Raw genomic sequence first — 16,695 nt, 5'->3', positions numbered from 1 at the left:
GCCGTTGGTTCACCCTCCAATGGCCGCTGCGGCCGGCGCACCGCGCTGATCCGATGGCAGGAGCCAGGTACTTCTCCTGGTCTCCCATGGGGTGCAGGGCCCAAGCACCTGGGCCATCCTCCACTGCACTCCCTGGCCACAGCAGAGAGCTGGCCTGGAAGAGGGGCAACCGAGACAGAATTCGGTGCCCCGACCGGGACTAGAATCCGGTGAGCCGGCGCCGCAAGGCAGAGGATTAGTCTGTTGAGCCGTGGTGTCGGCCTATTAGTGTTTGATATTTACCTGTTATCAGTAAAACTGGAAAGGTCCAGGAGGCATTCTCCTTTTAAAATCTGGGAATTAAAAAAAAAATCATTTTGGGACTTAAACAATGCAATTAACATACACACACAAACACAAAAACAATGAAAGTAATCTCAATCTTCACATTGGTTACTGTTACAACACATACAAAAACAGAATTGCTAAATATTTCCTTCAGACTAATATCTGTTTAAATATTTTTAAAATATTTTATATGTGTGATAAAGTAAGTTTTTAAAATGCTTTAAGGTCAGTCCATGGCTGTCGGGGAACGGGACAGCCTGGCCAGCTGTGCCCCTCCCGACATGTACAAGCACAAGAAGTTTAGTGCCGGGCTTTTTCCACCCTGCCCGTTGCTAACCGCAAGATCCTGTTTTGACTTTAAGCATCCTGTTATTGCATGTTTCCCACATTTACTAAGTTTTGTTTCTTGCTGAGTTGTAACATGTTTTCCGCGAATCATATATAAACAGGTGGACGGTGGGAGGGAGATATAAGAGGGTTGGAGGAGGCGAAGACGGCGGGCATTCGCGACATGTAACCCGAGTCTGCTGAAAAATAAAGTGGAAGCTGAAAAGCCGATAAATGCGTCTGGTGTCTCCGAGGTCTCGCCGGCGTTAACCTATACAGAAGGTGCACGCCAGCACATGGCAGTGGTTTCTATATTTTAGTGAAGAATCACTAAGGGAAAATCTGCTTAAAATGAAGGCTGATGGACCTCCAGACCTGAGCTGAGACAGCATTTTTAACAAATTCCCCACATGATTCTTTGAAAGCTGTCCATTACTGAACATTAGTCTATGGAGAAGGGAAATGTATTGGGCAAGCAAAAAACTCAAAAGGAGTATGAGTTTATTTCTCTCTGTCTCTCTCTCTCACTATGCACTCTGCCTGTCCAAAAAAAAAAAAAAATTTATGTACCTGTTGCTGTTACAAAGGAAAACTATATTGCTATTAATATTTTCTGCATACTTATACTACACACACTTAGATTACAATACTTAAGGTGTTACAATCTTAAACAGCCTCAGGTGTCAGGGTTTAATACAGATAAATGCGGAGTGCAGACAGCATACTTCCCATCCTAAAAAAGTAGTCAACATCTATCTGACAATAGTTATCTATGTAGAAATTTCAACTTTTTTTCAGACAGAGAATTAGAGAAACAGAAACAGAGAGAAGACCTCCCAGCTACTAGTTCACTCCCCAAAGGCCTGCAAGTCAGGGTTGGGCTGCGGCCAAAACACGGAGCTAGGAATGCAATCCAGGTTTCCCATGATAGGGACAGAAACCCAATTACTTGAGACTTCACCACAGCCTCTCAGGATTTGTACTGATAGGAAGCTGGAGTCAGGATCAAGAGCTGGGAATCAAATTCACCTGATATAGGAGGTGGGCATCTTACCAACCAGGCTGAACACTTGCTCTAGCTTCGGATTTACTTATTTATTTCGAAGTCAGAGTGATGCAAAGAGAGAAGGAGAGACAAAGAGAGATCTTCCATACATGGGACTCCCCAAATGCCCCCAACAGCCAGGGCTAGGTCAGCCTGAAGCGAGGAGTCAGGAAACCCATTCAAGTTTCTCACTTGGCTGGGCAGGAACTGAAATACTTGGGCCATCATTTGCTGCCTCCCAGCACAGAAGGAGGAAACTGGATCAGAAGCCCTGAGTAGCTATGATTTGAATCAGACACTCATATAGGATGTGGGCATCCCAAGCAGTAGCTTAACCTGCTATACAATGCCTACCCTAGCTTCTGATTTTTTTTTTTTTTTTTAACAGGCAGAGTGGACAGTGAGAGAGAGAGAGACAGAGAGAAAGGTCTTCCTTTGCCGTTGGTTCACCCTCCAATGGCCGCCATGGCCGGTGCGCTACGGCTGGCGCACCACGCTAATCCGGAGGCAGGAGCCAGGTGCTTCTCCTGGTCTCCCATGGGGTGCAGGGCCCAAGCACTTGGGCTATCCTCCACTGCACTCCCGGGCCATAGCAGAGAGCTGGCCTGGAAGAGGAGCAACCGGGACGGAATCCGGAGCCCCAACCAGGACTAGAACCTGGTGTGCCGGCGCCGCTAAGTGGAGGATTAGCCTATTGAGCCGCGGCGCCGGCCCTAGCTTCTGATTTTTAAAAGCTTTTCATACAAAAATTTTTTGATATTAAGTGAATTAAAGGAACAACTACACGAAATAAAAATAAATATCATTCTGGGTAGGCCAAATAATACACCTGTAGCCCACAGGTAGAAGAATCATCACTCAAACCAGGATGATGGTTTCAATTTTGTAATGAAAGGAGGTGCTAAAATAATTATAAGGCAACAACCAAATAACAGATTATCTAGGCAAATCAAACTGTGTGGTCACTATAATCAGGGCCACTAGTGTGCTGCTTCTGCCCAGCACATCAGACGTAATCCCCGGGTTCCTTTACAATTGTTTAGCATACAGACAAGGAGCCATGATATACACATAATTGAGGAAAAAATCAGATTAAATACAAAAGTTTGTATAAGAAAAGAAGAAACTAGTTAAGGAAGATCTTATGCTCAAAAAAAAAAAAATCTTACGATACTTTCAAACGGGGAGACCACATTGATCTTCAAATATTTATTTCATTTATTTGAAAGGCTGAGTGACAAAGACAGAGGGATAGAGAGAAAGAGACCTTCCATCCAACTGGCTCACTATCCACCTCCCTGTGAATGGCCCGGGAAAAGTAGCAGAAGGACTGAGTACTTAGGTCCCTGCCACCTATGTGGGAGATCCAGATAAAGCTCCTGGTTCCTGTCTGGCTTGGTCCACCCCTGGCCACTGCAGCCATCTGGGGAGTGAACCAGCAGATGGAAGATCTTTCTTTCTCTCCCTCTGTAACTCTGACTTGCAAATAAATAAATAAATCTTCAAAAAAAAATCCAGAATGCAAGTAGGTAGCCAGAAAATTATAGATTTCTTTTTGTTTTGAAGTAAAATTAAAGCTTTTTTATATAATAATTTTATAATAATTTGTATATTATCCTATTTTCAGTGAACAGTACTTCTTCAAATATTGGCAGTAAGTTAGCTTACTCTGACATTGTTCCTTCTAACCCTTTATTAGTACCACCTACAGCTGCCCCCAACAGCTCACTGACTTCACAGGAAATACAGCTGTTTCCAACAGCTCAGTGTCTCATAGCACACAAGCTCACAGGGCAATTCCGAGTGACAGCAGAGATGGAAACCTGGGAAACTTCACTTTAGAGATCCACAATGTTGAGAACTTAAAACATTTTTCCCTCAGGCTCTTGCTGACCCCTAACATCTGTCATTGAGTTTTAAGTACTGTACCTTCCTATCAAAGAGCTTTGAAATATACGGCTTAAAGTAGTGCTCCTTTATTCCTTTGGCTTCCACTAGCAGTCCATCGTGCAGCTCACACAGGACAGCGATGATGCAGGGAGGCTCCTCGGGGGCCTGGAAGTCAGCAGTGTGGAACGCAGAGGGCAAGCCTAGTTTAACAGGGCATGAAGAGAAACGGGGGGGAAGAAGAATACGGTCAACTTCTAAGACTTTGTCCAAAGACTGATAAGTTATCAAAAATAAAGGTTTTACCTTTGAACGATGGATTTAGCAAGTCTCGTCTATTTGGGCACATAATGGCATTAGCAAAAATCAGATCCAGGCAGCACAGAAGCAAATGGTAAGAGTTTACTAAATCATCTCCAATCATACGAAAATTACCTTTGTGAGAAAAAATAAGACAAAAACTAGAAACCTCTCAAGTCAAACAGCACCAAGTGCCCCGGGCAGAAATATGAAACCACTGAAAAGTGTTCTCACCCTTGGTATAAACAAAGAGTGTCCAACAGAAATTAAAGAGATCCTTAACGCTGCAAGGAATCCGCCTAAAAAGGGAGGGGAAAAAAAGCACTCTTGGTCTGACTAGCTTTTAAAGTACCACTTAAATTGGAAAAGCACACATAAGTAACCAATAATAAAGTCAAATTACATATAAAATTCTGTTCCAAGGGATGGATAATCTTTGGCTTATGAAATATGTATAAAGAAAGCTAGAATTTGAAAAAATAAATTAGTCTATAAAGGGTTACTCTAAAATTTCAGATACAGTTAATTTTAAATTGATCTCAAAAGAAATGTATGTCTGTGTGGAAGGATACTTCTGGTATAAAGTAGACTTTTAAAAAGTAAACTCTTGATAGGCTTGCATAACAACCTTTCTGTTAATTATAGACGCGTTAAGGGTCTCACCTCTGTTTCCTGCTTCGTGGTAACTTTGGCAGCTCTTCATATGGATTTTGAAATATATCCAAAAAAATTGGCTCAAATTTTTTGAAAATTACAGTAGACACTTCAAAATTTCTCTCTAGCCTTTCTATACGTTCACGAAATTCTTGTGACAGGTTTGACATGTCCATCCATTTCTTCATTTTACTAAAAAACTGTATTAAGCTGAAAAAAGAAAAAAAGCAATTTTAATATTAGTTCATGTAATGAACTAAAAATGAAACTTTGTATTCGTTACTAATAATCTATTAAAAAGTCTGAAATTAGGGGCTGGCGCTGTGGCACAGCAGGTTAAGGCCCTGGCCTGAAGCGCCGGCATCCCATACAGGTGCTGGTTCTAGTCCTGGCTGCTCTTCTTCCGATATAGCTCTTTGCTATGGGCCTGAGAAAGCAGCGGAGGATGGCCCAACTCCTTGGGTCCATGCACCCTCATGGGGGACCCAGAAGAAGCTCCTGGCTCCTGGGTTCAGATCAGCGCAGCTCCAACCATTGCAGCCATTTGGGAAGTGAACCAGCGGATGGAAGACCTCTCTCTGTCTCTACCTCTCTCTAACTCTTTCAAATAAGTGACATAAATCTTTAAAAAAAAAAAAGTCTGAAATTATTAAAAACCAAACAACAAAACCTCATTCCCAAGTGCCATGAAATTGCTTTGGTTCCCAAGATCATAATGAGGATCTGGATCGGTCACTGTGCCAATTATCTTCTAGGGCAGGTGTTTGGCACAGTAGTTTAAGAACCACTTAAGACACCTGCAATCCATGTCAGGGTGCCTGCTTGGAGTCCTGACTCCACTTTCAATCCAGTTTCCTGCTGATGCACATCCTTGGAAGGCAGCAGCCAATGGCCCTTGCGGCAGACCCAGATGAAGTTCCGCTTGACCTAGCCCAGCCCTGGCTGTTGCAGGCATTTGAGGAGTGGATCAGCAGATGGATGCTATCTCTTTGTCTGCCTTTCATATAAAATGAAAATAAATAAAATAAGGTGTCTTCTAATATACAGGGAGTAAGAGCAACTACATACTTTTTTTATTCCCTAAAGCACTTAGACAATGTTCTGCATATAAACAAAGTAAATGTTAATATAACGGATAGATGGGTTCAAAGTCCCGGTCAGGGCGCTGGATTTTGTCCCGATTGCGCCTCTTCCAGTCCAGCTCTCTGCTGTGGCCCGGGAGTGCAGTGGAGGATGGCCCAAGTGCTTGGGCACTGCACCTGCATGGGAGACCAGGAGGAAGCACCTGGCTCCTGGCTTCAGATCGGCGTAGCGCACCGGCCTCAACACACCGGCCGTAGTGGCCACTTGGGGGAGTGAACCAACGGAAAAAGGAAGACCTTTCTCTCTTCTGTCTCTCTCTCTCACTGTCTAACTCTGCCTGTCAAAAAAAAAAAAAAAAAAAAAATCAAAACAAAGACCTCCCAAATGAGAAGACTTCTTCCTCTTTTCCAAGTAAGAGAGTGACAGCAAAGTACCTTACTGCTTGTTACAGGTTAGGAGTAAAATTCAAGCTGAAATCCAACATACAGTTCCACGAACAAAAATAGAGGCAAATACACAACCAGAAAATCACTTAAGAATTATTACTCTAACTTCTTGGTTTATTCAATTTTGAGTACATTTTAAAGATTTACTTATTTGAATAGTACAGTGATGATTCACTCCCCCAAAGGGCTACAACAGCTGCAGCTGGGCAAGCTCGAAGCCAGGAGCCCAAAAATCCATCCAGGTATCCCAGGTAGGCAATAGAGGCCCAAGTACTTGGGTCATCTTCCACTGCTTTTCCAAGTGGAAGCAGCCAGGACTTAAACAGGTGCTCTGACAGAATGTTGTCTTACACAGCAGCTTAACCAGCTGCACCACAATACCAGCCAATTATGGGTACATTTCTCTATATCCCTGTTACAGTGGTCTTAGATTAAAATCTTATAGTGTCAAAACTCCCTTAATTGTATAGCACTATGAGTATACACAGAATGATATATCCATTTTTTAAAATATTTTTTTGAAAGGCAGTTAGAGAGTGAGGGATGGGGAGAAGGAGAAAGAAAGCTTCTATCCACTGGTTCACTCCTCAAATGGCTTCAATGGCCAGAGCTGGGCCAGGATGAAGGCAGGAGCCTGGAACTCCATCCAGGTCTCCCATGTGGGTTGCAGGGGCCAAGGCCTTGGGCCATTTTTACAGTTTTCCCAGGCACATTAGCAGGGAGCTGGATCAGAAGTGGAACAGCTGGGACTCAAACTGGTGCTGATATGGGATGCTGGCATTACAGGAGGTAGCTTAAAATCATCATAATACAAACTGCATGTCGCTCCCCCTCTTCGTGGAGGAACGACACAGGACCCTGCGCTGTTCTTTTGTCTGCTCGGCCCTCCCCGGGTTTGCTGCTGGTTCTTCCCGGGTTGGCTACCGTCCCTCCACCTCCGTGGAGAGGCGGGCCCCCTGCCACTTTCCCCACTTCCGCAGGGGAGCGGCACACCGCCGGCCGGCTCTCTCGGGGGCTGCACAGGTGTTCCTTCAGATAGATGTTCCTGGTGCATGTTGTCTCTCTCCTCCTTTATAGTCCTCTTCCACCAATCCCAACTCTGCTACCCACACGCCGAGTACGCTGCTCTCCTCCAATCAGGAGCAGGATCAGCTCCTGCAGGTCATCACTCAAGTTGGCGAGAGGCAGCTGCGTAGAAGTTGTTACTCCCTTCTCAGCGCCATATTGTGGGAGAGCAGATGCATAGAATAAGTCTTAATTCCAGTAACAGTCTAGTCTGAGTTGCTCCCCACAACTGCATCATTGTGTTTGAAAGCAAAAAAACTTTATAACATTTTTATCATTTATACTATGATTGAAAATCTTAAAACTAAAATAAGTAAACGTCACAGCTTTCAACTCACTGGGATTTTCTTATAAAGAATAAGCAGCCGGCGCCGCGGCTCACTAGGCTAATCCTCCGCCTTGCGGCGCCGGCACACCGGGTTCTAGTCCCGGTCGGGGCGCCGGATTCTGTCCCGGTTGCCCCTCTTCCAGGCCAGCCCTCTGCTGTGGCCAGGGAGTGCAGTGGAGGATGGCCCAGGTGCTTGGGCCCTGCACCCCATGGGAGACCAGGAAAAGCACCTGGCTCCTGGCTCCTGCCATCGGATCAGCACGGTGCGCCGGCCGCAGCGCACCGCCCGCGGCAGCCATTGGAGGGTGAACCAACGGCAAAAGGAAGACCTTTCTCTCTGTCTCTCTCTCTCACTGTCCACTCTGCCTGTCAAAAAAAAAAAAAAAAAAAAAGAATAAGCACATGAGGGCCAGCATTGGCATATCATATTGGGCACCGGCTGAAGTCCTGGCTGCTCCATTTCCGATCAAGCTCCCTGCTAATGCACCTGAGAAAGCAGTGGAGGATGGCCCAGCTCTGGTCATTGTGGCCATTTGGGGAGTGAACTAGTGGATGGAAGGTCTATCTCTCATTCTTTCAAAACAATAAAATAGGGGCCAGTGTTCTGGTATAAGTTAAACCACTGCCTACAGCACCGGCATCCCAAATGGGTGCAGGTTCCAGTCCTGGATGCTCCCCTTCTGAACCATGTTCCCTGCTAATGTACCTGCGAGAGTAGCGGAAGATGGCCCAAGACCTTGGGCCTCTACCCACATGAGAGAACTGGATGAAGCTCCTGGCTCCTGGCATCAGCCTGGCCCTGCACTGTACATGGCAGTCATTTGGGGAGTGAAGCAATGGATTGAAGGCCTCTCCCTCTGTAGCTCAGTCCTTCAAATGAATATTTGAAAGTAAATAAATAAAAATCTTCACAAAAAAGAATAAATACATGAAAACATGCTCATCATCAGTCATTAGGGCAATTCAAATCAAAACTGCAGGGGCCAGCACTGTTGACATAGTGGGCTAAGCCTCTGCCTGTGGTGCCAGCATCCCACATGGGTGCCGGTTCATGTCCTGGCTGCTCCTCTTCTGATCCAGCTCTCTGCTATGGCCTAGGAATGCAGTAGAAGATGGCCCAAGTCCTTAGGCCCCTGCACCCATGTGGGAGGCCCAAAAGAAGCGCCTGGCTCCTGGCTTCGGATCGGGTGGTGCTATGGCATAGGTTAAGCTTCCACCAGCAGCACCAACATCTCATATGGGCGCCAGCTCCAGTCCCAGCTGCTCCACTTTAGATTCAGCTCCCTGCTAATGTGCCTGGGAAAGCAGCAGCAGATGACCCAAGTCCTGGGGCACCTGCACCCATGTGAGACCGGGAAGAAGCTCTTGGCTCTTGATTGGCCCAGCTGCAGCATTAGAACTATTTGGGGAGTGAATCAGCAGATGGAAGATCTCTCTCCCCTCTTCTCTCTCTGTATCTCTGCTTTTCAAATAAATAAATGATTAAAAAAAAAAAGCCTTAAATCCTTACATCCAGCCATTGCAGTCTTAAGAATCTAACCTTTGCCAAGTTAATAATGCAGGTCGTGTAGGTGTTTGGTGCAACAGTTAAGATGCCATCTGATGCCAGTTTGAGTCCCGGCTGCTCCACTTGCAATCCAGCTCTCTGCTATGGCTTGGGAAAGCAGAAGACGGCCTAAGTACTGGCCCCCTGCACCCACGTGGGAGACCTGGAAGAAACTCAAGGCTCCTGACTCCAGGAGGCTGCAAAGACACCCGTGGAACCAGAGGTGCCATTAACCTAATGAGGATCACCCTGACCAGCCACAGTGTCAAGTCCCTGGAGAAGGTGTGAACTTGATCAGAGGAGCAAAGGAAAAAAAATTAAATTGAAAGGACCAGGTTGGATGCATTGTGAATCACTATAACAAAAACACATCATGGCCGGCACCACAGCTCAATAGGCTAATGCTCAGGGCTGGCACTGTGGTACAGCAGGTTGAGCTACTAGCATCCCATCTGGGTGCTGGTTCAAGTTCTGGCTGCTCTACTTCTGATTCAGCTCCCTGCTAATGTGCCTGGAAAAGTAGCAGAAGATGGCCCAATTCCATGGGCCCCTGCCACCCACGTGGGAGACCTGGAAGAACTGGCTCCTGTCTTTGGATGGGCTCAGCTCTGGCTGTTGCGGCCATTTGGGGAGTGAACCAGTGGATAGAAAATCTCTCTCTCTCCTTCTATGTCTGCCTTTCAAATAAGTAAATAAATTAAAAAAAAAAGTCAATAAAAGAAAAATCAAGGCTGTATAAATGTTCCTGATTAAAAAAGAAAATAAATAGGGGCCAGCCCTGTGGTGTAGCAAGTAAAGCTGCCGCCTGCAGTGCCAGCATCCCATATGGGCACTGGTTTGAGTCCCAGCTGCTCCACTTCTGATCCAGCTCTCTGCTGTGGCCTGGAAAGCAGTGGAAGATGGCCCAAGTCCTTGGGTCCCTGCACCTGCATGGGAGACCCATAAGAAGTTCCTAGCTCCAGATTGGCGCAGCTCCGGCCATTGCAGCCATTTGGGGAGTGAACCAGCAGATGGAAGACCCCCATCCCCCGCCTCTCCTTCTTTCTGTGTGTAACACTGCCTTTCAAATATATAAATAAATCTTTAAAAAAAAAGAAAGACATGATAAATTAGTGCAGTACCTGGTTCTACATAGGAAATTGCACTTGAAGGAAAAACACCATAAAGATCATTAAAAAAAAATATTTATTTACCCAAAAGTCAGAGTTACAGAGACAGAGAAGGAAAGACAGAGACAGAGAAAGACATCCCCCATCCACTGGTTCACCTCCCAGATAGCCATAATGGCAAGGGCTGGGCCAAGCCAAAGTTAGGAGCCAGGAGTTTCATCTGAGTCTCCCACGTGGGTGCAGGGGCCCAAACACTTGGGCCAGCTTTCATTGCTTTTCCCTGGCCATTAGCAGGGAGGTGAATCAGAAATGGAGCAGCCAGGACACAAACCAGCGCCCTTATGGCATGCCAATGTTTCAGGCAGTGGTCTAACCTGCCATACCACAATATTGGCTCTTAAAGATCATAACTGGGCCGGCGCCCCAGCTCACTAGGCTAATCTGCCTTGCGGCGCCGGCACACCGGGTTCTAGTCCCGGTTGGGGCGCCGGATTCTGTCCTGGTTGCCCCTCTTCCAGGCCAGCCCTCTGCTGTGGCCAGGGAGTGCAGTGAAGGATGGCCCAAGTGCTTGGGCCCTGCACCCCATGGGAGACCAGGATAAGTACCTGGCTCCTGCCATCGGATCAGTGCTGTGCACCGGCCGCAGCACGCTGGCCGCGGCGGCCATTGGAGGGTGAACCAACGGCAAAAGGAAGACCTTTCTCTCTGTCTCTCTCTCACTGTCGACTCTGCCTGTCAAAAAAAAAAAAAAAAAAGAAAAAAAATCATAATTGAATGAACTAACAAAATTAGAATAGACATGGCGGATAACATAAAATTAAGCTATCCGTGTTAACTTTCCTGAAGTTGAAAACTGTCCTATAGTTATTTTAGTTAAACACATTGAAGCATTTAGGGATAGAGGGCTATAATCTTTTGTTTTTGTTTTTGTTTTTGACAGGCAGAGTGGACAGTGAGAGAGAGAGACAGAGAGAAAGGTCTTCCTTTTGCCGTTGGTACACACTGCGATGGCCGTCGCGGCCGGCGTGCTGCATCTGGTGCACCATGCTGATCCGAAGCCAGGAGCCAGGTGCTTCTCCTGGTCTCCCATGCGGGTGCACGGCCCAAGCACTTGGGCCATCCTCCACTGCACTCCCAGGCCACAGCAGAGAGCTGGTCTGGAAGAGGGGCAACCGGGACAGAATCTGGCGCCCCAATCGGGACTAGAACCTGGTGTGCCGGCGCCGCAAGGCGAAGGATTAGCCTAGTGAGCTGCGGCGCCGGCCTATAATCTTTCCTACTTACTCTTTTTCTTTTTAAGATTTTATTTATTTATTTGAGAGGTAGAGTTACAGACAGCGAGAGTGAGAGACAGAGAGAGAGGTCTTCCTTCTATTGGTTCACTCCCCAGATGGCCGCAACGGCCGGAGCTGCACCCATCCGAAGCCAGGAGCCAGGTGCCTCCTCCCGGTCTCCCATGCAGGTGCAGGGCCCAAGCACTTGGGCCATCCTCCACTGCCCACCCAAGCCACAACAGAGAGCTGGATTGGAAGAGGAGCAGCCGGAACTAGAACCAGCACCCATGTGGCATGCTGGCACAACAGGCAAAGGATTAACCTACTGCACCACTGCGCTGGCCCCCTTTCCTACTTTCTTTGAAATATTGAGGAAAAAATGTTTAAGAGAATGATCTATATACTTAAGCAAAAAAGATCAAATGACGAAGCAAAGGGAACAAAATATCAACAACAGGCAAATATGGGTCAAGTGAATATTGCTTTGTACTTTTCTTATTTTTGCAAGTTTTCTATAAGCTTGAAATTATTTCCAAATAACTTTTGAAAAAGTTAATCAAAGGAAGTATAGCTTAAAAAGGTTTAGTACAGAGGCCTCTAGTGAAGCCAAAATCTAAGAAAGGCAAAGGAAGAACGTAAGGATGAGGAAAGTACATCTATGTTACAACAAACTTGGAAATAAATGAAATAACATGATTTAAAAGTGAAATTAGAGGCCGGCATTGTGGTAAAGCAGGCTGAACCACCACCTGCAAAGCTGGCATTCCTTTTGGGCACTGGTTGGAGTCCTAGCTGCTCCACTTCCGATCTAGCTCCCTGTTAATGCACCTGGGAAAGCAGCAGCAGGTGATACAAATCCTTGGGTCCCTGTACCCACGTTGGAGACCTGGATGAAACTCCTAGCCCAACCCCAGCCATTGTCGACATTTGTGGAGTAAAGCAGCAGATGGAAAATCTGTCTTTCCCTCTCTAACTCTGCCTTTCAAATAAATAAAATTAATTTAAAAAAATAATAAACTAAATTCTAAAATTAAATTTAGAGTTTGTAAAACACGCTTTACCTTAATTTAGCTGAACGCAGTATTCTGGTAAGTGACACACAGTTTCCTTCCATGATACCCTTTCCAACTGTAGGAATAATGCTTTTGCGGCAGGCAACATACAGCGAACATGCCAACCAGTGCATAATTTCTCCCTGGCAGGTAAAAGATAAACAACAAAACCAATATATTGTATTATGTTAAAATACTTGAATTCTAGAATCAGAAGAGATCTCAGAATTATCTGAATTAACTTTCTTCCTGTAGATCAAAGACTAGAGAAGTAAAACTATTTGCCCAAGTTACAAAGCTAAGTTACTGGCAGTAATCCTGCAGTTTTAAAACATACTCAATCATATTAATCTAAAACTAGGTGTCTCTCTACACTCCAAAACTAGTATTAGCGAGAGTTCTATTAGGACTCAGGGTGAGTGAGGCAGCAGTTAGGACAGCACTTGGGACACCCCCAACACACACTGGAGTGCCTGATGCATCCTGGATCCAGTCCGCTTCCAGCTCTCTGCGCACTCAGGAGCCAGCAGGTGGTGGCTGAAGCTGTTGAGTTCTTGCCACTCACGGGGAAACCAAGTTTGAGTTCCCAGCTCCCGACTTCGGCCAGGCCCAGGTGCAGTCCTAGCCATTGCAGATACTGAGCCAGCGGGTCAAAGATTCTGTTTCTTTCTTAATCTCTCTCTGCCTTTCAAATAAATAAAATAAGAAACCACTTATTCATATTAACTTCCTCGATTTAAACACAACAGTCCCATGTGGCCTTTATGACACTGGTTCTTTTCTACCACTTTAGTTTGTTTCTTTTTACTAGTATGGCAGAAAAAGGCCAAAACAGAGCAGAAAATGGGCAAGGGAGTCCCACACAACAAATACTTATCTTAATAATGCATTATTTTTGTGAGGTAAAAATCTGGGGAATCATTTAACCAAACGTTATCTTTGTAACTATGGTTTTATATCTTAGAAGATATCTCTGTAAAAAGCTACAAAAAAGGTGGCATTAGGGAGTTCGACATTAATTTTCTCCTTTAGATCTAAGATATCTCTAAGCTAAAACCACTTTATGACTTCACTTCTGAAATACAGGTTACACTTAATGATTAAGAATTACAGATGGGGCCGGCGCCGTGGCTCACTTGGCTAATCCTCCACTTGCGGCGCCGGCATCCCATATGGGTGCCGGGTTCTAGTCCCAGTTGCTCCTCTTCCAGTCCAGCTCTCTGCTGTGACCTGGGAGGGCAGTGGAGCATGGCCCAAGTGCTTGGGCCCTGCACCTGCATGGGAGACCAGGAGGAAGCACCTGGCTCCTGGCTTCGGATGGGTGCAGTGTAGCAGCCATTTGGGGGGTGAACCAATGAAAGGAAGACCTTTCTCTCTGTCTCTCTCACTATCTAACTCTGCCTGTCAAAAAAAAAAAAAAAAAAAAGAAAAGAATTACATAAACCGATCCCAAAATGTAATACAATGCTCCTCTTACTGTTCTACAAATCTTCTTTAACACTACACTCCAGAAGCATAAAAGATTGATAAGTATTTCTTGCAATAATTAAAAGGGGTAGGTTGGGGCCAGCATCGTGGCATAGTGCATAAAGCCACCACCTGCATTGCAGGCAACCTATACAGACACTGATTCATGGCCTGCTCACAGTGATCCAGCCCCCTGCTAATGGCCTGGGAAAGCAGCAGCAGATGGCCTAGGTATTTGGGTCCCTGCCACCTACGTAGGAGAACCTGGATGAAGCTCCTGGCTTCCCATGGTCAACTTCAAATTTCCAGCTCTATGCTTTGACCCCACAAGATGGTGAGTCAGTGGAGCACCTTGTAAATCCAGCCCTCTTGGTTCATGAAAGCCTTTGAACAGAAGGCCACTGAAATGGTGTGGATATGCTGAAATACAGCTGTCCCAGGCTATCTGTAGGGAACTGGTTCCAGGACCCCAGCAGAGAAAAAAAACCAATAATGCTCAAGTCCTTTTTTCTGGAAAAAATTAATTATTTATTTATTTGAAAGACAGAGAGACAAAAAGAGATTTTTCAGCCACTGATACACTCCCCAGCTGGGGCTGGACCTGGCTGACACCAGGCCAGGCTGAAGCCAAGAGCCTAGAACTCCATCAGGGGCTCCCATGTGGGTGGTAGGAACTCAAGTACTTGAGTCTTCACCTGCTGAATCCTAGGGTGTCAATCAGCAGGAATCTGGAATTGAAAACAGAGTAGGGACTCAAATCCTGGTATTCTGATACAGGATGTGGGTTTCCCGAGTGGTGTCCTAACTGCTGTACCTAAGACCTGTGCCTCAACTCTCTCTTATAAAGTGTAGTATTTGTATATAATTTATCCATATCTACCAGTATACTTTAAATTATCCCTAGGTTACTTATAATACCTATACATCCTAAATGTTATGCAAATAACTGTTTTGCGGTGTTGTTTAGGGAGCAATGACAGTGTTCTGCACGTGGGGCTGTACTACAGGCAGGGCTAAACATCCGGATTAAGAACTGATGGTAGAACCTGGCGCTGAGAGATAAGCTTTGGGTGTGAACCGCCTTTGACCAAACTACGGTACCATCCCGTGTTCAGAGTAAGCGAGGCACACCTCCACCCCGGGGGGAGGCAGGAGCTGGGCAGGTTCAATGGCTCCGACTCCTCGCTAACCCTGAGACCTCGGGCAAGGAGCCTGACCTCTCTGGGGGCTTCGCTTCCCCTTCCAGGGAACGGGGATCCCAGGGCAGGTTCGAAGCGCTGAGCAGTGGTGCCTTAGCACGCAATTCATTGGCGCTTTCCCACCGCTACACTTCAGTACCAGAACGTAAGCCGCACTGCATGGGAGGAGGCAAGGTCTGGGCTCCGGAGACCCCTGAGTGGCGCGGGGTCTCGGCCAAGCCGCTCCGGTTCTGGGCTTCCGTTTCCCGCCGCACGAACATGGGTGGGTCGGCTCCTCTCCACCCACCCGTCTCTGCACTCCTCTGCGCCCGGCTGGGCAGCGACCCTGCTCGCCGGGGAAGCTCCCACCACCCCATAGGCTGGGGTAGGGGCGGGGCGGGGAGGGGCCCGGCGAGGGTCGTCCGGCCGCCCACCTGCCGCCGCTCACCTCTAAGCTGTAGTTGCCCCGGATGGTGGCGAAGTCGTCCAGGGCTTCGGCCGCGCTCCCCTCGTCCAGGTTCAGCTCCTGGCACAGGGCCTGCAGCGCCGCCCCGGCCGCGGCGACCACCGCCGCGCCCTCGGCGTGGGGTTCGTCCTCGAACATCCCCTCAGGCCCCGCGGGCGGCGCGCCGCAGATACCCCCGCGCCTTTCTCCCTCCGGGCGCGCTACCCACAACCACCCGCGCCAAAGCGCGCGAAAATCGGTAGCGAACGAGCGCCGTCCCGCTTTACTCCGAAAAAAAAAAAAAAAAAAAAAACTCCCCCTTTTTTTTTTACTCCGGAGCTCCCAGCTGTCCCTCTCCGGGTATGTGACAAGAGGACGGATCTCGGGTCCTGTAAACACCCGACCTTGGTCCTCGGCGGACTCGTGGCCCCAGCGGGCAGGGCCAGTGCGGGAGCGTAGCTTTCGGCCGCCCGCGCGCGGAGGCTGCCGGGAGTTGTAGGCGCCCCCACCCTGGACGGCCGCGGTGCCGCCCCGGTTCCCGCCGCTGTGTGAATGCGACGAGGCCTGGTTTTTGGTAGTGGGAAGACCCCCGCCAACCGCCAGGCCGTGGGCCTTGTTTTTTTTTTTTTCTTTTTTTTTGTTTTTTTTCTGTTCTAGGTCGTCTGACAGAGCCTCGGCCGGAGGCGGAAAACGAAAAGTGGCCCCTTGATGGCCGATGGCCGCCTCAGAGGTCCCCTTATGTCCCCAGCGCCCAGAGTGCTCTGCTGAGTGACCGAATGGGAAGACCCGTGCCTCTCTGTCCATGCAGGCCCAACCCCTACTGTCTTTACTCCCCTTCAATCTATCCCTCCTAAAATAAAGTCTTCTGTACTTTAACTGGCCTTCTCACTTCCTTTGAACCCTACAGTGCTAAAAACCTAACAAGTGGCAGGACCTCAAGTACTTCAGCCACCACCGCTGCCTCCCAGGGTCTGCACTGGCCCGAAGCGGAAGTCAGAACTAAAGTCAGGCACTCCAATATAGAACGCGGGCCCAGCGTCAACCACGGTGCCAGTGGCCTGTCTCTCCTTGACCCCCAACCCCATGGCATGTTACTAAAGGAGCTGTCTGTGAGGACTTTTCAGCTCCCTGGATTCTGGAACTTTCCCAGTCAATACAGTGA

The 16,695-nt window shown here is 47.4% G+C and overlaps 1 protein-coding gene and 1 long non-coding RNA gene across 5 annotated transcripts in view; both read right to left on the bottom strand.

The window, feature by feature from the left end:
• The window catches only part of RBL1 (RB transcriptional corepressor like 1), a 75,527-nt gene extending 59,500 nt beyond the window's left edge, over positions 1-16,027 (bottom strand). The window contains exons 1-7 of one of the 4 annotated variants that reach the window (XM_089308002.1): positions 15,537-16,027; positions 12,453-12,586; positions 4,550-4,750; positions 4,121-4,185; positions 3,893-4,021; positions 3,629-3,789; positions 283-332 (exon numbers count right to left, since the gene is read on the bottom strand). In XM_089308002.1, coding sequence (XP_089164128.1) covers positions 283-332; positions 3,629-3,789; positions 3,893-4,021; positions 4,121-4,185; positions 4,550-4,750; positions 12,453-12,586; positions 15,537-15,692 — 896 coding nt within the window. In that variant the 5' untranslated portion in view covers positions 15,693-16,027. Of the gene's footprint in view, positions 1-282; positions 333-3,628; positions 3,790-3,892; positions 4,048-4,120; positions 4,186-4,549; positions 4,751-12,452; positions 12,587-15,536 lie in introns of all 4 variants that reach the window. The other 3 variants (XM_089308001.1, XM_002710777.6, XM_051846116.3) reach the window with 3 other exon arrangements.
• On the bottom strand, positions 14,415-15,387 carry LOC149123369 (uncharacterized). The gene is made up of 2 exons (XR_016216588.1): positions 15,249-15,387; positions 14,415-14,638 (listed from the first exon to the last, which is right to left on the bottom strand). It is a non-coding gene; the product is annotated as an uncharacterized LOC149123369 (long non-coding RNA).
• Positions 16,028-16,695: the final 668 nt, after the last annotated feature.

Source organism: Oryctolagus cuniculus, chromosome 11 (genome assembly GCF_051225735.1).
Source record: "Oryctolagus cuniculus isolate XC-2025 breed Fujian yellow rabbit chromosome 11, ASM5122573v1, whole genome shotgun sequence".
Lineage (NCBI taxonomy): Eukaryota > Metazoa > Chordata > Mammalia > Lagomorpha > Leporidae > Oryctolagus > Oryctolagus cuniculus.
Note: the sequence above shows the minus strand (reverse complement) of the source record. Positions and strands in the feature narration are given on the sequence as shown.